The 23,006-nt window shown below is 42.6% G+C and overlaps 1 protein-coding gene across 7 annotated transcripts in view; it reads right to left on the reverse strand.

The window, feature by feature from the left end:
- usp19 (ubiquitin specific peptidase 19) overlaps window positions 1–23,006 on the reverse strand; it is a 218,693-nt gene that overhangs the window by 14,963 nt on the left and 180,724 nt on the right. For all 7 annotated transcript variants that reach the window (XM_073071970.1, XM_073071968.1, XM_073071973.1 and 4 more), the window contains 3 exons: window positions 22,573–22,683; window positions 4,413–4,629; window positions 2,648–2,800 (listed from right to left, as the gene is read on the reverse strand). In XM_073071970.1, the coding sequence (XP_072928071.1) occupies window positions 2,648–2,800; window positions 4,413–4,629; window positions 22,573–22,683 (481 nt within the window). The remainder of the gene's footprint in view (window positions 1–2,647; window positions 2,801–4,412; window positions 4,630–22,572; window positions 22,684–23,006) is intronic.

The following is a 23,006-nucleotide window of genomic DNA, read 5'->3' on the forward strand; positions in this document are numbered from 1 at the left end:
CTAAATTCTAGTGAATACAGGCCCAGAGCCATCAAACACTCTTCATATGACAAGCCATTCAATCCTGTAATCATTTTTGTGAGCCTTCTTTCAACCCTCTCCAACTTCAGCATATCCTTTCTAAGATAAAGGGCCCAAAACTGTTCACAATACTCCAAATGAGGCCTCACCAGAGCTTTATAAAGTCTCAACATTACATCCTTGCTTTTATATTCTAGTCCTCTTGAAATGAATGCTAACATTGCATTTGCCTTCCTTACCACATATCCAACCTGCAAATTAACCTTTAGGGAATCCTGCACAAGAACTCCCAAGTTCCTTTGCTCCTCAGTTTTTTGTATTTTCTCTCCCTTTCATTTCTTCTACCAAAGTGCATGACCATACACTTCCCATCACAATTGCATCTGCAATTTCTTTGCCCATTCTCCTAATCCGTCTAAGTCCCTCTGAGGCTTCTCTATTTCCTCAAAACTACCTGCCCCTCCACCCATCTTGATATTGTCTGTAAACTTTGCAAATCATTGACATATAACTTACAAAAAATCATTCCAACACAGACCCCTGTGGAACACCACTAGTCACTGGCAGCCAGTCAGAAAAGGCTCCCTTTATTGTGACTCTTTGCCTCCTGCCAATCAGCCACTGCTTTATCCATGCTTGAATCTTCTGTAATACCATGGGCTTGTAGCTTGTTAAGCAGCCTCATGTGTAGCGCCTTGTCAAAGGATTTTTGGAAAACCAAGTACATACTCCTTTGTCTACTCTGTTTGTTATTTCTTCAAAGAACCCCAACAGTTTGTCAGGCAAGATTTTCCCTTGAGGAAACCATCCTGACTATGGCCTATTTAATCATGTGCCTCAAGTACCCTGAGACCTCATCCTTAATCGACTCCAACATCTTTCCAACCACTGAGGTCAGACTAACTGGCCTTAAGTTTTGTTTCTTCTGCCTCTCTCCCTTCTTGAAGAGTGGACTGGCATTTGCAATTTTCCAGTCTTCCGGAGCCATTCCAGAATCTAGTGATTCCTGAAAGATCATTACTAACACTTCCACGATTTCTTCAACCATCTCTTTCAGAACCCCTGGGGTGTACACTAACTGGTCCAGGTGACTTATCTACCTTCAGACCTTTCAGTTTCTCTCTGGATATGGTAACTTCACACACTTCATGCCCCCTGACACCTGGAACTTCCACTATACTTTTAGTGTCTTCCACAGTGAAGAATAGTGCCAAATTTCTTATTCAGTTCATCTGCCATTCTGTTGTCTCCCATTCTACCCCTCCAACATCATTTTCCAATGGTCTGATATCCACTCTCACATCTGTTTCACACTTTATATATCTGAAGAAACTTTTGGTCTCTTCTTTAATATTACTGGCTAGCTTACTTATCTTTGTCATACTCAAATGAAATGAAATAGAGGATACCTTTAACCAAATCGACTATGTATTTGGTGAGATCAAGTTTACAATGGAAAGAAAAAGTGAGAACCGACTTGCATTCCTGGATGTACTTGTTATAAAAGTGACGGACATCTATTGGAAGGGTACATACACAGACCAGGTATTGGGCTACCACAACAACTATCCTGCCTGCCTCAAGAAAAGCTCATCTGAACAAACACACTGCAGCATCACCGAACTTTGGGCGAGGGAAGAGAAGCACTCATTTAAAGTGCTCCAGAACAATGGTTACTCACGGAATTTCATCAGGAGATGCTCACTAAGGAGAGAGAGTCATGTAGATCTTACTCAACATGCACTGAAACACACAACCTTGCCCTACATCAAGAAAATCTCAGAAATGATAGCTTAACGGCTCAAACCTCACTGCATCACAATTGCACACAAAACAACAACAACTTTTAAGGAAGCTTATCTCAAGAACCAAGGTACCAGGAAAGACAACTGACAAAAACCGATAACAAACAGACATCAAAATTGACAACATCTACAAAACCTTAAGAGCTAAAGAAACACAAGCCTATAGAATTCAAAGGTCAACTAACAGGGAGCTATATAAACGAGCACTCCCAGAGAGAAACACCAACAACTGTGAACTGAGGATGTCACCTCAACTGGTGATGAAATGTCTACAAGCTAATTGCCAAACTCAGCTAACACCACAACATCAGGCTTATTGAGTATACTCACAAGAAATTATTCTCAAGTTTGTATATAACATGTATGTACTTTGATAACAAAATCTACTTTGAACTTTGAAACACAGTTACTTGCCCCAAGCCGTCAGGTTAACTTTAACATTTCCTGTCAGAATCACCTTAAGTACAGATAGTCTGGTACCTAGTGTCACTTTATGTACATTCAGTCTATGTATATAAGCTCATCTTATGTTTATTATGTTACTTTATTTTTTATGCTTATTGTATTATTTTAATGTTGCATCAGTTCTGCAGCAACAACCATTTTGTCCTCCTTTACACTAAGTACTGATGAAGGATATTAAATAATATTGAATCAGCCACAATATTAAACTGAGATATTCTTCAGAGGTCGATGTGGACCTCACTATGATATTCTTTCCAAGAGCCTCAGGTACACTGGTCTGGGTTGCTTCCCCCTGCACTCTGATAATGAAAAACAGGGAATAATCAAACATGCACTGGCTTTGCTGTGCTACTTACCTGACAGGAAACTCCACCATATCATTGATTTTATCTCTCCAGATGAAATTGCGAAAGGAAAAGCGTTTCAGTTGAATGATAAGGACATTTGGGAGCCACCATAACATCAACTGCTTGGATGCCTCCCTGTGCTGTTTACATTTGGGACAGTACCTACAACAGATCAGAGGCAGGGTCAGTCTACGTTCTGTACAAGCCAAGCATGTGCAGAAAGAATAAATACACTAATCATGCAGAGAGCCTTACAGCTACCTGGGCCTTTACCCTATCAATTTACAACTCAAATCCAAACATAAAAGTAACATTAGCTACTTTTAAAGAAGTTCTATTTATTTATTGATTGTGATGCAGTGCTGATTAGGCCTTCCGGTCCTTTGAGCCGCACTGCCCAGCAACCTCCGATTTAACCCTTGCCGAATCAAGGGACAATTTACAATGAGTACTTAATATATCAACCTGTATGTCTTTGGACTGTAGGAGGAAACCCGCATGGTCACAGGGAGAGAATAAAAACTCCTTATTGACAGCAGTGGAGGGATTACAGTTATTCTTGCAACATCAGTAATTTGCAAAACCAATTTCAGCCAGCAGTGGTCAATAATTTGGGAGGAGATATCACTACTATTTGGGCTAGTCATGACAGAAAGTTCTTGCAAAAGAATCAATTTCAAAAGCAATGGATTATGGTCTGTCCTACCCCTGGGCACTGCCCAGTGTCAAGAATTGTATAGAGTGCTGTTCATTATAGGTTCTATCCATGGGAACTGCACAGCTTTGAGAATTGTATAGAGTACTGATCATTATTAATTTTACCCTGGGCACTGGCCAGTGTTGAGAATTTTTATAGAGTACTGATCTATTCTACCCCTTGGCATTGCTTAGCTTTGAGAATTGATGCAAACTTATTCCAGCCACTGGTGAGCATTCCATATCTGGATTATGAAAAGAGGAAAAATACAAAGCTGAACTCTCCCTTTCACAGAAGAAAGAACTGTCCATATTGTTAAGTCTTCTGGAACTTCCCTTTAGAATACTAGAACAGCTGCTATTAGAATAGGTGTTGTATAAACTATGGAAAGCGAGCCATGTACAGGAAGTTAACACAATGTCAGTAATGGCCATTAGTCTAGTTAAAGGGATATTGGTAGAGAGCTAAATTTGGCCAGTACACTGGAGAAATATTTTCGAAATAGTGTTGAGATATTTTACAGCGATTGAAAGAGGTCAGGAACGCAATGTTACAACTTGTTTGAGCATTAGCATCACTGGTGGTGTAGTTGTTTCTTCAGGAGTTCTTTGAAGAATCAGTTTGAATGACTCAATGAGGAATAGCTGAATCATGTTGAGAGTAAACATTGAGACCCTTGCATAAAGTGATTTGACACAAATGACACATTTTACTGTGACAAGTAAAGCTAATAGAACGACGAACAGCGCAGGCCCTTCGGCCCACATTGTTATGCCGACCAGTTAACCCAGACTAAGATCCATCTAATGCTTCCCTCTGACATAACCCTGCATTTTTCTATCATCCATGTGCCTATCTAAGAATCTCTTAAATGTCCCTAATGTACCTGCCTCTAACACCACTCCTGGAGTGCGTTCCACACCCACCTATCTCTGTGTGAAGAACCCATCCTTGATGTCCCCCTTATATTTTCCTCCAATCACCTTCAATTGATGTCCCTGACAACCTTTATCATTCAGAACAGCACTCAAAGTCAGTGTTGAGGGTGGCGGTGGGAAGAGCTAGATGAGGTCTTACCAGGCTTCCTCAGGTGCCAGCACCTCGGGTTTAGTGAAGAGATTCAGACATTGCTCCAGTGTGAAGTAGCCGGCTTTGGCTGCTTCATTGGCTGAATTGGGATCTTCAATGTACTCAAGTTCTTTGGATTCCACCAGCACATACTCCTTCTGCCGCTCATTGTTCTTCCAAACCATTGCTAAAGAAACATTATCAGGAAGTTCCAAGGGAGCATCACCTGTGCAGGAGGGAGATGAGATGAGAAGGTATTGACTACGAGTAAATATTCAATGTAGCAGATTAGACTGTACACAATTTATCATTCGAGCCCACTCTTCATGTCAATTTTGGATGAGGGGTAAATATCATCCAAACTACTTCTCTACTTAACAATCAACATAGGGGTCCACAGTTGATTAACGCTGCATCACTTTCCCAACACTGACCCTTCCCCCACTGGTAGTGTAGCGTGCTGCCCCAGTCTTGAATGCCTTTCTTGCAGAAGCTGGTAAAATTGCTTCTTCCCAAGGAGATACTGATGCAATGCTACACTGCCATCATAGAGAAGATCCTCACATCAGCCATTATTGGGAGCCGTTTTGGGCCCTTATCTAAGACAAGATTTGCTAACAAGGGTCCAGAGGAGGTTTACACGAATAATCCTAGAACTGAAAGGGTTAACATATGAGGAGCGTTTGAATACCCTGGGCTTGTACTTGCTGGAGTTTAGAAGAATAAGAGGGGATCTCATTGAAACCTATTTAATATTGAAAGCCCTAGATAGAGTGAATGTGGATAGGATGTTTCCCATGAGGGGGGGAAGTCTAGGACCAGAGGTAAAGAGGAAGTTCTTCAGAGAGGGAGGTGAATTTGTGAAGTTCATTATCATAATTGGCTGTGGACACCAAGTCATTGGGTATATTTAAAGCAGAGGTTAATAGGATCTTGATTAGTCAAGATGTCAATGGTTTTGAGAAGAAGGCAGGAGAATGGGGTTGAGAGAGAAAATAAATCAACCATGATCAAATGGCAGAGAAAACTTAAAGGGTCAAATGGCCTAATTCTGCTCCTATATCTTCCGGTCTTATTACTGTCTGGTTTGGTTCTTTCTGAAGTGCCTCAAGACTATTGAAACAAAAACTTAATCCCACCTTAAAATTTCTTCCCCCAAGCAGGTAGTCCCCTCCCAGCTAGTACCCCCGTCACTGTAAACACATGCTGGTGTTTATGTATTGATGCACATTTTATTTCACACCTGTACTGTAATCTGATTTTATTAGCTTTTATAACATATATAATGTTTTTTTTAAAAAAAAACACTTCTTTATAATGGTTGAACGTCTTTTTTTGTTGCATGTTACACCCTGACCACCACACCACAGCAAATTCCTAATACATGTAAATAGTGAATAAAGTTGACCCTTGACAATATGGCACTCCCTCGGTACTGACACCCTGACATAGTTGAGTTTCATGGTACCGTTCAGATCATGATATACCAGTGTAGTAGAGCCAAAGAAATTATCAGAATGCGATTGCTGTACAACTGTAAGACATGTTGGAAAGAATGCTACACCTCCACATCTCCCAATTCCCCCTTCCCACTCTCAGTCCACAATAGAGACCCATATCAGAATCAAGTTTATCATCACTCAAGTCATGGGATGTTCTTATTTTGCAGCAGTACAGTACAGTGCAATACATAAAATTACTAGTTTTGTGCAAAAGTCTTAAGACACCTTAACTATACATATGTGCCTAAGATTTTTGCACAGTACCGTACAAATAATTATATAAAAAAAGTTGTAAGTACAAATATAGAATAAAATGTGCAAAAATACATGAGTACCAGTAGGTAATTATAATGTAAACAGCAGAACAAAATTGGTTTAAAGTGTTTACAGTGCAGAGATGTGATGGGGCTAATAGAAAGGGGTGGGGTCTAATTAAAATTACTGATCAGATTAACTGTCTGGGTGAGAAAGAGTTAATGGAAGATTTCACAAGGCACTGGGAAAGTTTGAAGGTGATGCGCAGGTCTCTATGCACCACAGCTAGTTCTGCTTACCGGTAGTGCACAGATTCAGAGTTGGGAATGATGGCGATGTCAAACAGCCACTTACTGTCCACCTGGGTGGCTAAGGCAGTGACAATTTACCTTTTTAATAGTCCAGTATACACAGTTTCATGCAGAAAATTATTAAAATATTACATAAAACTACTTTAAGGGTATATGTATAAGCTGCATATGCAATGTAAATGAATTTTGTTTAGACTTGGGTCTCACTCCGAGCTATCTCATTATATAGTTCCAAATATTCCAAAATCCCAAAAAAATCCAAAATCCAAAACATTTTGTACTCTAAGCATTTGGATAGGGAGTGCTCAACTTGTAGTCTTGTGGAGCTCTCCAGCTGTATTCTCACTTCTCCTTCCCTATAGCCATGCCAATGTTTGACCCTCCAATATTTCTCCAATTCCCTTCTGGATTTATATCGACTACATTATCAGTCACAACTACCTAGTATACAAACATTTGTATGTCACGTGACAAGTGGACCCTCATTGGTGCAAAGCCAGAGCACTTGGAACATATCATCGCTACAGCTAGCCATACAGCATATCAAGCATCATTTTCTGAAAGAAATCTAATTTTCACAACTAAGATGCCACAAGGGAGGCAGGTTCAGGATAATAATGAAGGCTGTAAGCCTGGGGAGAGTTTCACTGAAACATAAATTAGAACTGAGGGTAATTTTCCTTCACACATCAGATGAGCTATATTGCATTCTCCATTTTATTATTGGTTCTGTAAGTGATAAAGGAGTATTTCTAAATGACTGTAATTATTAAGACAGAACCAGAGTGGTCAGGCAAGTGACCCGAATCATTCGAAGGAGATTAGTTATAGTGAAAGGTTGAATAGGTTAGGACTTTATTCCCTAGAGCATCAGAGATTGAGATGAGATTTGACAGAGGTATACAAATTTACGAGGGGTGTAGATAGCGTAAATGCAAGCAGGCTTTTTCCAGAGGCTAGAGGTCATGAGTTAAGGATGAAAGGTGAAATATTTAAGGGAAACATGAGGAGAAACTTCTTCAATCAGATGTTGGTGAGAGTAGAAAAATACTCAGTAGAAGTGGTGGATGCAGGTTTGATTTCAACCTAAAAGTACATGGATGGGAGGTGTATGGAGGCTATGGTCTGAGTGCAGGCTGATGGTACTAGGTAGAATAACAGATCAGCATAGACCAGATGGGCTGAATGGCCTGTTTCTGTGCTGAAGTGCTCTATGACTCTATATTTCAGGGTGTGGAACATAGTTATTGTTTGAATGATTGATTTGTTGAAAACACTAACATCTTTTTAAATATACCAAATGCAGCTTTTGATGACATGCTTCAGAACATCATCGGGACAGCAGTATCCATCCGTTTGGTGTTTGAACCTCATCGGGATACCAGTATCTGTTCACGTATGGTGTTTGAACATCGTCGGGATACCAGTATCTGTCCACATTTGGTGTTTAAACCTCGTCAGGATACCAGTATCTGTCCGTTTGCTGTTTGAACATCGTCAGGATACCGGTATCTGTTCACGTTTGGTGTTTAAACATCGTCAGGATACCAGTATCTGTCCGTTTGGTGTTTGAGCCTCATTGGGACACCAGTATCTGTCCACGTTTGGTGTTTGAACATCGTCAGGATACCAGTATCTGTCCATTTGGTGTTTAAACCTCGTCAGGATACCAGCATCTGTCCATTTGGTGTTTAAACCTCGTCAGGATACCAGTATCTGTCCGTTTAGTGTTTGAACCTCATTGGGACATGAGTATCTGTCCACGTTTGGTGTTTAAACCTCGTCAGGATACCAGTATCTGTCCGTTTGGTGTTTGAACATCGTCGGGATACCAGTATCTGTCTGTTTGGTGTTTAAACCTCGTCAGGATACCAGTATCTGTCCACGTTTGGTGTTTAAACCTTGTCAGGATACCAGTATCTGTCCGTTTGGTGTTTGAACATCATCAGGATACCAGTATCTGTCCGTTTGGTGTTTGAACATCGTCGGGATACCAGTATCTGTCCGTTTGGTGTTTGAACATTGTCAGGATACCAGTATCTGTCCGTTTGGTGTTTGAACATCGTCGGGATACCAGTATCTGTCCGTTTGGTGTTTGAACATCGTCGGGATACCAGTATCTGTCCACGTTTGGTGTTTGAACATCATCAGGATACCAGTATCTGTCCGTTTGGTGTTTGAACATCGTCGGGATACCAGTATCTGTCCACGTTTGGTGTTTGAACATTGTCAGGATACCAGTATCTGTCCGTTTGGTGTTTGAACATCGTCGGGATACCAGTATCTGTCCGTTTGGTGTTTGAACATGGTCGGGATACCAGTATCTGTCCGTTTGGTGTTTAAACCTCGTCAGGATACCAGTATCTGTCCGTTTGGTGTTTGAACATTGTCGGGATACCAGTATCTGTCCGTTTGGTGTTTCAACCCCGTCAGGATACCAGTATCTGTCCGTTTGGTGTTTGAACATCGTCGGGATACCAGTATCTGTCCGTTTGGTGTTTGAACATGGTCGGGATACCAGTATCTGTCCGTTTTGTGTTTCAACCTCGTCAGGATACCAGTATCTGTCCGTTTCGTGTTTGAACATTGTCAGGATACCAGTATCTGTCCGTTTAGTGTTTGAACCTCGTCAGGATACCAGTATCTGTCCGTTTAGTGTTTGAACATCGTCGGGATACCAGTATCTGTCCGTTTGGTGTTTGAACATCGTCGGGATACCAGTATCTGTCCGTTTGGTGTTTGAACATCGTCGGGATACCAGTATCTGTCCAGGTTTGGTGTTTAAACCTCGTCAGGATACCAGTATCTGTCCGTTTGGTGTTTGAACATCATCAGGATACCAGTATCTGTCCGTTTGGTGTTTGAACCTCATCGGGACACCAGTATCTGTCTACGTTTGGTGTTTAAACCTCGTCAGGATACCAGTATCTGTCCGTTTGGTGTTTGAACATGGTCAGGATAACAGTATCTGTCCACGTTTGGTGTTTAAACCTCGTCAGGATACCAGTATCTGTCCGTTTGGTGTTTGAACCTCATTGGGGCACGAGTATCTGTCCACGTTTGGTGTTTAAACCTCGTCAGGATACCAGTATCTGTCCGTTTGGTGTTTGAACATCGTCAGGATACCAGTATCTGTCCGTTTGGTGTTTGAACCTCATTGGGACACCAGTATCTGTCTACGTTTGGTGTTTAAACCTCGTCAGGATACCAGTATCTGTCCACGTTTGGTGTTTAAACCTCGTCAGGATACCAGTATCTGTCCGTTTGGTGTTTGAACCTCGTCAGGATACCAGTATCTGTCCGTTTGGTGTTTGAACATGGTCGGGATACCAGTATCTGTCCGTTTGGTGTTTAAACCTCGTCAGGATACCAGTATCTGTCCGTTTGGTGTTTGAACCTCATCGGGACACCAGTATCTGTCTACGTTCGGTGTTTAAACCTCGTCAGGATACCAGTATCTGTCCGTTTGGTGTTTGAACCTCATCGGGACACCAGTATCTGTCTACGTTCGGTGTTTAAACCTCGTCAGGATACCAGTATCTGTCCGTTTGGTGTTTAAACCTCGTCAGGATACCAGTATCTGTCTGTTTGGTGCTTGAACATCGTCAGGATACCAGTATCTGTCCACGTTTGGTGCTTAAACCTCGTCAGGATACCAGTATCTGTCCGTTTGGTGTTTAAACCTCGTCAGGATACCAGTATCTGTCTGTTTGGTGCTTGAACATCGTCAGGATACCAGTATCTGTCCACGTTTGGTGCTTAAACCTCGTCGGGACACCAGTATCTGTCCACGTTTGGTGCTTAAACCTCGTCAGGATACCAGTATCTGTCCGTTTGGTGTTTAAACCTCGTCAGGATACCAGTATCTGTCCGTTTGGTGTTTGAACCTCATCGGGACACCAGTATCTGTCTACGTTCGGTGTTTAAACCTCGTCAGGATACCAGTATCTGTCCGTTTGGTGTTTGAACCTCATCGGGACACCAGTATCTGTCTACGTTCGGTGTTTAAACCTCGTCAGGATACCAGTATCTGTCCGTTTGGTGTTTCAACCTCGTCAGGTTACCAGTATCTGTCTGTTTGGTGCTTGAACATCGTCAGGATACCAGTATCTGTCCACGTTTGGTGCTTAAACCTCGTCAGGATACCAGTATCTGTCCGTTTGGTGTTTGAACATTGTCGGGATACCAGTATCTGTCCGTTTGGTGTTTAATCATTGTCGGGATACCAGTATCTGTCCGTTTGGTGTTTAAACATCATCAGGATACCAGTATCTGTCCGTTTGGTGTTTGAACATTGTCGGGATACCAGTATCTGTCCGTTTGGTGTTTAAACATCGTCGGGATACCAGTATCTGTCCGTTTGGTGTTTGAACATCGTCGGGATACCAGTATCTGTCCGTTTGGTGTTTGAACATCGTCGGGATACCAGTATCTGTCCACGTTTGGTGTTTGAACATCATCAGGATACCAGTATCTGTCCGTTTGGTGTTTGAACATCGTCGGGATACCAGTATCTGTCCACGTTTGGTGTTTGAACATTGTCAGGATACCAGTATCTGTCCGTTTGGTGTTTGAACATCGTCGGGATACCAGTATCTGTCCGTTTGGTGTTTGAACATGGTCGGGATACCAGTATCTGTCCGTTTGGTGTTTAAACCTCGTCAGGTTACCAGTATCTGTCTGTTTGGTGCTTGAACATCGTCAGGATACCAGTATCTGTCCACGTTTGGTGCTTAAACCTCGTCAGGATACCAGTATCTGTCCGTTTGGTGTTTGAACATTGTCGGGATACCAGTATCTGTCCGTTTGGTGTTTAATCATTGTCGGGATACCAGTATCTGTCCGTTTGGTGTTTAAACATCATCAGGATACCAGTATCTGTCCGTTTGGTGTTTGAACATTGTCGGGATACCAGTATCTGTCCGTTTGGTGTTTAAACATCGTCGGGATACCAGTATCTGTCCGTTTGGTGTTTGAACATCGTCGGGATACCAGTATCTGTCCGTTTGGTGTTTGAACATCGTCGGGATACCAGTATCTGTCCACGTTTGGTGTTTGAACATCATCAGGATACCAGTATCTGTCCGTTTGGTGTTTGAACATCGTCGGGATACCAGTATCTGTCCACGTTTGGTGTTTGAACATTGTCAGGATACCAGTATCTGTCCGTTTGGTGTTTGAACATCGTCGGGATACCAGTATCTGTCCGTTTGGTGTTTGAACATGGTCGGGATACCAGTATCTGTCCGTTTGGTGTTTAAACCTCGTCAGGATACCAGTATCTGTCCGTTTGGTGTTTGAACATTGTCGGGATACCAGTATCTGTCCGTTTGGTGTTTCAACCCCGTCAGGATACCAGTATCTGTCCGTTTGGTGTTTGAACATCGTCGGGATACCAGTATCTGTCCGTTTGGTGTTTGAACATGGTCGGGATACCAGTATCTGTCCGTTTTGTGTTTCAACCTCGTCAGGATACCAGTATCTGTCCGTTTCGTGTTTGAACATTGTCAGGATACCAGTATCTGTCCGTTTAGTGTTTGAACCTCGTCAGGATACCAGTATCTGTCCGTTTAGTGTTTGAACATCGTCGGGATACCAGTATCTGTCCGTTTGGTGTTTGAACATCGTCGGGATACCAGTATCTGTCCGTTTGGTGTTTGAACATCGTCGGGATACCAGTATCTGTCCAGGTTTGGTGTTTAAACCTCGTCAGGATACAAGTATCTGTCCGTTTGGTGTTTGAACATCATCAGGATACCAGTATCTGTCCGTTTGGTGTTTGAACCTCATCGGGACACCAGTATCTGTCTACGTTTGGTGTTTAAACCTCGTCAGGATACCAGTATCTGTCCGTTTGGTGTTTGAACATGGTCAGGATAACAGTATCTGTCCGTTTGGTGTTTAAACCTCGTCAGGATACCAGTATCTGTCCGTTTGGTGTTTGAACCTCGTCAGGATACCAGTATCTGTCCGTTTGGTGTTTGAACATCGTCAGGATACCAGTATCTGTCCGTTTGGTGTTTGAACCTCATTGGGACACCAGTATCTGTCTACGTTTGGTGTTTAAACCTCGTCAGGATACCAGTATCTGTCCACGTTTGGTGTTTAAACCTCGTCAGGATACCAGTATCTGTCCGTTTGGTGTTTGAACCTCGTCAGGATACCAGTATCTGTCCGTTTGGTGTTTGAACATGGTCGGGATACCAGTATCTGTCCGTTTGGTGTTTAAACCTCGTCAGGATACCAGTATCTGTCCGTTTGGTGTTTGAACCTCATCGGGACACCAGTATCTGTCTACGTTCGGTGTTTAAACCTCGTCAGGATACCAGTATCTGTCCGTTTGGTGTTTGAACCTCATCGGGACACCAGTATCTGTCTACGTTCGGTGTTTAAACCTCGTCAGGATACCAGTATCTGTCCGTTTGGTGTTTAAACCTCGTCAGGATACCAGTATCTGTCTGTTTGGTGCTTGAACATCGTCAGGATACCAGTATCTGTCCACGTTTGGTGCTTAAACCTCGTCAGGATACCAGTATCTGTCCGTTTGGTGTTTAAACCTCGTCAGGATACCAGTATCTGTCTGTTTGGTGCTTGAACATCGTCAGGATACCAGTATCTGTCCACGTTTGGTGCTTAAACCTCGTCGGGACACCAGTATCTGTCCACGTTTGGTGCTTAAACCTCGTCAGGATACCAGTATCTGTCCGTTTGGTGTTTAAACCTCGTCAGGATACCAGTATCTGTCCGTTTGGTGTTTGAACCTCATCGGGACACCAGTATCTGTCTACGTTCGGTGTTTAAACCTCGTCAGGATACCAGTATCTGTCCGTTTGGTGTTTGAACCTCATCGGGACACCAGTATCTGTCTACGTTCGGTGTTTAAACCTCGTCAGGATACCAGTATCTGTCCGTTTGGTGTTTAAACCTCGTCGGGATACCAGTATCTGTCCGTTTGGTGTTTGAACATTGTCGGGATACCAGTATCTGTCCGTTTGGTGTTTAATCATTGTCGGGATACCAGTATCTGTCCGTTTGGTGTTTAAACATCATCAGGATACCAGTATCTGTCCGTTTGGTGTTTGAACATTGTCGGGATACCAGTATCTGTCCGTTTGGTGTTTGAACATCGTCGGGATACCAGTATCTGTCCGTTTGGTGTTTGAACATCGTCGGGATACCAGTATCTGTCCGTTTGGTGTTTGAACATCGTCGGGATACCAGTATCTGTCCACGTTTGGTGTTTGAACATCATCAGGATACCAGTATCTGTCCGTTTGGTGTTTGAACATCGTCGGGATACCAGTATCTGTCCACGTTTGGTGTTTGAACATTGTCAGGATACCAGTATCTGTCCGTTTGGTGTTTGAACATCGTCGGGATACCAGTATCTGTCCGTTTGGTGTTTGAACATGGTCGGGATACCAGTATCTGTCCGTTTGGTGTTTAAACCTCGTCAGGATACCAGTATCTGTCCGTTTGGTGTTTGAACATTGTCGGGATACCAGTATCTGTCCGTTTGGTGTTTCAACCCCGTCAGGATACCAGTATCTGTCCGTTTGGTGTTTGAACATCGTCGGGATACCAGTATCTGTCCGTTTGGTGTTTGAACATGGTCGGGATACCAGTATCTGTCCGTTTTGTGTTTCAACCTCGTCAGGATACCAGTATCTGTCCGTTTCGTGTTTGAACATTGTCAGGATACCAGTATCTGTCCGTTTAGTGTTTGAACCTCGTCAGGATACCAGTATCTGTCCGTTTAGTGTTTGAACATCGTCGGGATACCAGTATCTGTCCGTTTGGTGTTTGAACATCATCAGGATACCAGTATCTGTCCGTTTGGTGTTTGAACCTCATCGGGACACCAGTATCTGTCTACGTTTGGTGTTTAAACCTCGTCAGGATACCAGTATCTGTCCGTTTGGTGTTTGAACATGGTCAGGATAACAGTATCTGTCCACGTTTGGTGTTTAAACCTCGTCAGGATACCAGTATCTGTCCGTTTGGTGTTTGAACCTCATTGGGACACGAGTATCTGTCCACGTTTGGTGTTTAAACCTCGTCAGGATACCAGTATCTGTCCGTTTGGTGTTTGAACCTCATTGGGACACCAGTATCTGTCTACGTTTGGTGTTTAAACCTCGTCAGGATACCAGTATCTGTCCACGTTTGGTGTTTAAACCTCGTCAGGATACCAGTATCTGTCCGTTTGGTGTTTGAACCTCGTCAGGATACCAGTATCTGTCCGTTTGGTGTTTGAACATGGTCGGGATACCAGTATCTGTCCGTTTGGTGTTTAAACCTCGTCAGGATACCAGTATCTGTCCGTTTGGTGTTTGAACCTCATCGGGACACCAGTATCTGTCTACGTTCGGTGTTTAAACCTCGTCAGGATACCAGTATCTGTCCGTTTGGTGTTTGAACCTCATCGGGACACCAGTATCTGTCTACGTTCGGTGTTTAAACCTCGTCAGGATACCAGTATCTGTCCGTTTGGTGTTTAAACCTCGTCAGGATACCAGTATCTGTCTGTTTGGTGCTTGAACATCGTCAGGATACCAGTATCTGTCCACGTTTGGTGCTTAAACCTCGTCAGGATACCAGTATCTGTCCGTTTGGTGTTTAAACCTCGTCAGGATACCAGTATCTGTCTGTTTGGTGCTTGAACATCGTCAGGATACCAGTATCTGTCCACGTTTGGTGCTTAAACCTCGTCGGGACACCAGTATCTGTCCACGTTTGGTGCTTAAACCTCGTCAGGATACCAGTATCTGTCCGTTTGGTGTTTAAACCTCGTCAGGATACCAGTATCTGTCCGGTTGGTGTTTGAACCTCATCGGGACACCAGTATCTGTCTACGTTCGGTGTTTAAACCTCGTCAGGATACCAGTATCTGTCCGTTTGGTGTTTGAACCTCATCGGGACACCAGTATCTGTCTACGTTCGGTGTTTAAACCTCGTCAGGATACCAGTATCTGTCCGTTTGGTGTTTAAACCTCGTCAGGATACCAGTATCTGTCTGTTTGGTGCTTGAACATCGTCAGGATACCAGTATCTGTCCACGTTTGGTGCTTAAACCTCGTCAGGATACCAGTATCTGTCCGTTTGGTGTTTGAACATTGTCGGGATACCAGTATCTGTCCGTTTGGTGTTTAATCATTGTCGGGATACCAGTATCTGTCCGTTTGGTGTTTAAACATCATCAGGATACCAGTATCTGTCCGTTTGGTGTTTGAACATTGTCGGGATACCAGTATCTGTCCGTTTGGTGTTTAAACATCGTCGGGATACCAGTATCTGTCCGTTTGGTGTTTGAACATCGTCGGGATACCAGTATCTGTCCGTTTGGTGTTTGAACATCGTCGGGATACCAGTATCTGTCCAGGTTTGGTGTTTAAACCTCGTCAGGATACCAGTATCTGTCCGTTTGGTGTTTGAACATTGTCGGGATACCAGTATCTGTCCACGTTTGGTGTTTGAACATCGTCAGGATACCAGTATCTGTCCGTTTGGTGTTTGAACCTCAACAGGACACCAGTATCTGTCCGTTTGGTGTTTAAACCTCGTCAGGATACCAGTATCTGTCCACGTTTGGTGTTTGAACATTGTCGGGACACCAGTATCTGTCTACGTTCGGTGTTTAAACCTCGTCAGGATACCAGTATCTGTCCATTTGGTGTTTGAACATCATCGGGACACCAGTATCTGTCTACGTTTGGTGTTTAAACCTCGTCAGGATACCAGTATCTGTCCGTTTGGTGTTTGAACATCGTCAGGATACCAGTATCTGTCCGTTTGGTGTTTGAACATCATCAGGATACCAGTATCTGTCCACGTTTCGTCCATGTGCTCTCCCAAACTGTAATGTCTCCTTTTATATATGATGTTTGGATTTAGGAAAATAAACCTCAAGATATTCCAGTAAGTCTGCAGGAGAGTCCTTGACCAGAAACGTTAATCCAGTATCTCTTGAACAACACACACAAAATGCTGGAGAAACTCGAGTTGGGCAGCATCTATAGAAAGGAATAAACATTTGACGCTTCAGACTGAGACCCTTCACCAAGACTGGAAAGGATGGGGGCAGAAGCCCGAATAAGATGGTGGTGGGAGTGGAAGGAATACAAGCTGGCAGGTGATATGTGAGAACAGGTGAGGGGGTAGGTGGATGAGTGGGGAAGGGAGGACGAGGTAAAAAGACAGGAGGTGATAGGTGGAAGAGGTAAAGGACTGAAGGTGGAAGAATCTGATAGAACAGTGGGTCATGGAAGAAAGGAAAGGGGGTGGGGAACCATAGGGAGGTGATGGGCAGGTGAGGACAAGGGATGTGAAGAGAACCAGAATTGGGAATGGAGAAAGAGAAAGGGCGGGGGGGGGGGGGGGAGAGAAATCACAAGAGGAAATATGAATGTGGTCAACATTGTGGCACCAGAGGAGACCATGAAGCGATATGTCAGAATAGGAAGTCAAAATGAAATGGGCTGCCACCAGGAAGTCCTGCCTACTATGGCAGATGTATCAAAGGTTCTCGACAAAGTGGCCCGCAGCATCTCTCTCTACAGTTACTGCCCGGAAGAGGTGAGCTTAATGGGTTGAATGGAATGGGTTATAAAATGTGTACTGTGGACTGAAGGATCCACTTCCCTGATGCTTGACTGTTTCCAGTGTTTTAACTTCAAATGTCCAGCACTGGCTGTTACAGCCCTTGGACTCCAGTTTCAGTGCACCCATCCACTTTGCCCCATGTCATCAGTAATTGGGCATGGGTGATACTTTTGAATAGGAATTGTGGACTCTCCACAGGGCAGGTCTGCACGATCAGTACTGTTCAATCGTTTAAACATATGCCACATGAGAGGCATAGATAAGGTGAAAGCATTCTATCTTCTTGCCAGAGTTGGGAAGCCAAGAACTAGAGGGCACAAGTTTAAGGTGAAAGGGGAGAGGTTTAGGCAGAACTTTTTTGTTTTATCTATGTGGAATCAGCTGCCAAAGGAACTGTGAAAGGCAGGCACACTGATATTTAAAAGACAGTTGGACAGATCAATGGAAAGGAATTGTTCAACATATGGGACTGTCATATGTTGAAAGATTGGAGCGACTGGGCTTGTATACACTGGAATTTAGAAGGATGAGAGGGGATCTGATTGAAACATATAAGATTATTAAGGGATTGGACACGCTGGAGACAGGAAGCATGTTCCCGCTGATGGGTGAGTCCAGAACTAGAGGTCACAGTTTAAGAATAAGGGGTAGGCCATTTAGAACAGAGATGCGGAAAAACTTTTTCACCCAGAGAGTGGTGGATATGTGGAATGCTCTGCCCCAGAAGGCAGTGGAGGCCAAGTCTCTGGATGCATTCAAGAGAGAGTTAGATAGAGCTCTTATAGATAGCGGGGTCAAGGGATATGGGGAGAGGGCAGGAACGGGGTACTGATTGTGTATGATCAGCCATGATCACAGTGAATGGTGGTGCTGGCTAGAAGGGCCGAAAGGCCTACTCCTGCACACCTACTGTCTATTGTTCAGAGAAATATGAGCCAAACACTAGCAAATGGACCAGATGGGCTTAAGGGCCTGTTCTTTTACTATATAACTACGACTCTACTCAGGAAAAAATTAATTTATCAAATAACGTAGGTAAATGATGGTTCTTTGGATAATTTAGGGACTTTCCAGATTATGGAAGACCTGACCTACAAAAATCTATGCAAACTCTGCAATAAATTAAGAATTTTTCAAGATAGCAAAACTTGTTACAGGAATGCAAATACCTCCTGGGGTTATAGAAATGCAGTAGCAGCTAGTTAATTCAAACGACATCATCTTTTAAAAAATTACATGCAACTTCTTGGCAGTAATAAGACACCATTGTCTTGAACACAGGGGCTACTTCACAACAGGAGGCCATTCTAATCATTTGCTTTGGAAACTGCTAAGGCAATCTCATCTGACAGTTGTAAGAATCATCAATCAATTTAACATCCTTTGATACTAGAAGGCCATCAATTGTGTTTCATTGTAACTATACAGGGGAAAGCAATAAATCAATGTTTGTGCTGATTGACCCTCACTGAAGTTTCTGAGCTGTGGAACAGTCTATGACAATTTTCAGAAATCGATCTCTTGCGTTTCCCAGGAACTCCTTGTATTGAGTCAAGCTCATGAAACAAGGAAGTTAAACATTCAAACCCCCAAACCCCCCCCACCCCAAAAAACACTTCCGCTATTTTATATGCCATTTCATTAATAGACAGTGGTTACAGCAAGTGCAGTGGCAGGGGTAGAAAATGAAATGTCATCATTTGGAAGTCTGGCAATTCTCTCTGATCAAATCTTCATACTAATCTCATATGATATAACAGACAGTTAACAATACTTAGAATTTAACTGAAACAGTTTGTCAGAAACAGAGTACTTCAGTAATGGGCTGCCAGGTTCAGCATGAGAATAACAGCCAGCTTGGATGGAGAAGCCACATTGACACTGTTGCCTCTGCTCTGGCAGAGTTGCTGCGACAGCTGCCACTGACATTCTTTGTACATGGTTTGGTCTGGGGGTGACAGCAGTAAACCTTCCTGATGGGCGACCAAGGGATACAAGAAGGCCCTTTCCTCCCGAACAACCCCAATAAATAGGAAACAAATAAAGTTCGAAGTACATTTATTATTAAAGCATTTATATGCCTCTATACTATACTGCCTTGAGGTTCCTTTTCTTAGACCATAAGACATAGGAGCAAAACAAGGCCATTTGGCCCATCAAATCTGCTCTGTCATCCCATCATGATCAATTTAATATCCATCCAAACTCCACTCTCTTTCTTCTCTTTGTAACCTTTCCTGTCCTGACTAATTAGGAACCTATCAAACAATGCTTTAAATATACGCAATGATTTGACCTCCCCCATTACCTGTGGTAATGTATTCTACAGATTCACTACTGGCTGGTGACAGAAATTCCTCCTCATCTCTATTCTAAATTGATGTCCTTCTATTAAGACTGTATCCTCTGGTCCTAGACTCCCCCACTATCAGAAATATTCTCCCCACATCTACCATATCCAGTCCTTTCAATATTTGATGGGTTTCAATGAAATCTCCCCTCATTCTTCTAACCACAGCTATCAAAAGCTAATACATTAACCCTTTCATTCCAAGCATCATTCACATGAACCTCTAGACCCTCTCTAATGTCAGCACATCTTTTCTTAAATAAGCGGCCCCAAAACTGTGCATAATACTTCAAGGGCAGAATGCTGAAAATGCCTTATAAAGCCTCGCATTATATCCTTGCTTTTATATTCTAGTCCTCTCATAACGAATGCTAACATTGATTGCATTTGCCTTCCTCACCAACCCAACTTGCAAATTAACCTTTAGGGAATATTGCACAAGGTTACCCATGTCCATTTGCACCTCTGCTTTTTGAATTTTCTCTCCATTTAGAAAATAGTCAACAGAATTAATTTCCTCTACAAAATGAATGACCCCACATGCCCCGACACTGTATTCCACCTGCTATTGCTTTGCCCATTCTCCCAATCTGTCTCGGTCCTCCTGCAGATTCCTTGCTCCTTCAATGCTATCCGCCCCTCCACCTATCCACCTACCTTCATATCGTCTGCAGACTTGCCACAAAGCCAATAACCTTGTCATCCAAATAATAGACATACAACATGAAAAGAAAAGATCCCAACACCAACCCCTGTGGAATACTATAGCTAACCAGAAAAGACTCCCCTGTTGCCTTCTGCCAATCAACCAATGCTCTATCCATGCTGGTATCTTTCCTGTTAATACCATCGGCTCTTAACTTGTTAAGCAGCCTCATTGTCGCACCTCGTCAAAGGCCTTCTGACAATCCAGGTACACAACATCCACCAATTCTCCTTTGTCTATACTGCTTGTTATTTCCTCAAAGAATTCCAACAAATTTCTGGTGGATTACATTTTTGTGTGTGTTTGAATTTCCAGCATCTGCAGATTTCCTCATGTTTGATTCCAACAAATTCGTCAGGCAACATTTTCTTTTGAGTAAACAATGCTGACCACAACCTATTTTATTGTGTGTCTCCAAGTACTCTGTGACCTCATCCTCAATAATCGACTCCAACATTTTCCCAACCACTGAACAGACAGACAGACATACTTTGTCTGACTAACTGGCCTAAAGTTTCCTTTCTTCTGCCTCTCTCCCTTCTTAAAGAGTAGAGTGATATTTCCAAATTTCCAGTCCTCCAGCACCATTCCAGAATCCAGTGATTCTTGAAAGATCACCACTAATGCCTCCACAATCTATTCCGCTACCTCTTTTAGAACCCTAGGGAGTAGTCCAACTGATCCAGGTAACTTATGTATCTTCAGACCTTTCAGCTTCCCAAGCACCTTCTGCTTAGTAATAGCAACTAATATCACCTCTGCTCAATGACACTCTGGATTTTCTAGCATAATTCTAGTGTCTTCCATAGTGAAGACTGACACAGAATACTTAAAGTTCATCCACCATTGCAATCCAATATTCACACTCACTTCTCTGTTTCTCTATGTATTTGAAAAACGTTTGTTATCCTCATACTACTGGCTAGCTTACCTTCATATTTTATCTCTTCCCCCTTTATAATTTTTTTAGTTGCCTTCTGTTGGTTTTTAAAAGTTTCCCAATCCTTTCTAAATTCCCACTAATTTTTGCTATATTATATGCCCTCAATTTTGCTTTTATGCTGTCTTTGATTTCCCTTGTGAGCCACGGTTGCCTTATCCTCCCCTTAGAATGCTTTATCTTTCGGATATATCTATCCCGTGCCTTCTGAACTGCCCCCAAAAACTTTAGCCATTGCTGTTTTGCAGTCATCCCTGCTAGTGTTCCCTACCAATCAACTTTGGTCAGCTCCTCTCTAATCCCTCTGTAATTCCCTTTACTCCATTAGAATACTGATAAATCTGACTTTAGCTTCTCCCTTTCAAACTGCAGGGTGAATTTTACTATGTTATGATCATTGTCTCCTAAGGATTCCTTTACCATAAACTCCCTAATCAAATCTGGTTCATTATACAACACCCCATACAGAATTGCCCTTTCCCTAGTGAACTCAATCACATGCTGCTCTTAACAAGCCACCCTGTAGGCATTCTACAAATTCCCTTTCTTGAAATCCAGTACCAACCTGATTTTTCCAATCTATCAGCATACTGAAATCCCACAAGATTATCATAACATTGCCCTTTTTAACATTCCTTTTCAATCTCATTGTAATTTGCATCCTACATCCTGACTACTGTTTGGACGCGTGTACATAACTCCCATCAGGGTCTTCTAGTTTTTTAGCTCTGCCCATGGTCTCTACATCTATGTCACCTCTTTCTAAGAATTTAATTTCTTAGAAAGTCCCCCAGAGTCCCCCACTCCCTCATCCTACCTGCCTGTCCTTTTGATACAAGCTGAATCTTATGATGCTAAACTCCCAACTACAAATTTGTTTCAGCCATGACTCAGTGATGCCCACAATGTTGCACCTGCCAATCTCTAATTGTGCTACAAGATCAAACATTCCATATACTGCGAGTAATAAAATGTAACACCTTCAGTCTTGTATTCATCAGCATTTTCAATTTTGCCCCATGTTGCACTTCAATTCATCCCACTAACTACAATTTTGCCCTATTATCTGCTTGTTCTGTCTCACTTGGGGTTATTCACAGTAAAACAAATATCAACAAAAAGCTCCAAGAAAGAAGCAACCAATGTGCAAAAGGGAGTTAATTTTCATGGTAGATTCTTGGCCAAAGGTGTAAAGCAGGAGCTAGCAGATAACTGAAAGACGAATGTGTTTGTAAGGGCAACACTACAGGACTTGTGCTGAGGCCATTTATCTGGAAAGATTCTGGTGTAACTGGATTAAAGCAGATGTGCTCAAAATGACTAATGTTCCCAAAATAGCTGCAGTTGCTCTACATTTCAAAACAGGCTTTTTCTTTAGCAGCCTGGTACAGTACAACAGCTGGCAACAATCATAAAATGCCACCAACACAGACATACACTAACAGATAGCCACATCCAGAAAACTCACTAAAATAGGTATGAGCCCCATTTCTTTGACCTCACCTTTGTCTTCCATTTTCTGCTCTTTGTTTGATGGGTCAATGAGTTTGATGTAAAACTGTGGTGTGTGAAAACGCACTGATGCAGACGGTTGCTGGTAACCAGGAATCACAGCTGTGGAACAAGAGTTCAAAAACTATGTTATACTGACATTTCCTAATAAACCTTTGAGAGGTCAAGCCACTACTTATCACAAGGACACTCAGCTTCAAGTGCACCAGGTAAAACTGATGACGGAATACAGGCAGTCCCCGGGTTACGTACGAGTTCCGTTCCTGAGTCCGTCTTTAAGTCGGATTTGTACGCAAGTCGGAACAAGTATTATTTAGTGTCAGTTAGTCAAACGTTTGTCTTAGTATATAGTATATATTTTACCTTTCTATGCATATAAAACACTTAAGAAACATATGTATTCCAATAATTAAACCACTGCGTTG

This window comes from Hemitrygon akajei, chromosome 19 (genome assembly GCF_048418815.1).
Source record: "Hemitrygon akajei chromosome 19, sHemAka1.3, whole genome shotgun sequence".
Lineage (NCBI taxonomy): Eukaryota > Metazoa > Chordata > Chondrichthyes > Myliobatiformes > Dasyatidae > Hemitrygon > Hemitrygon akajei.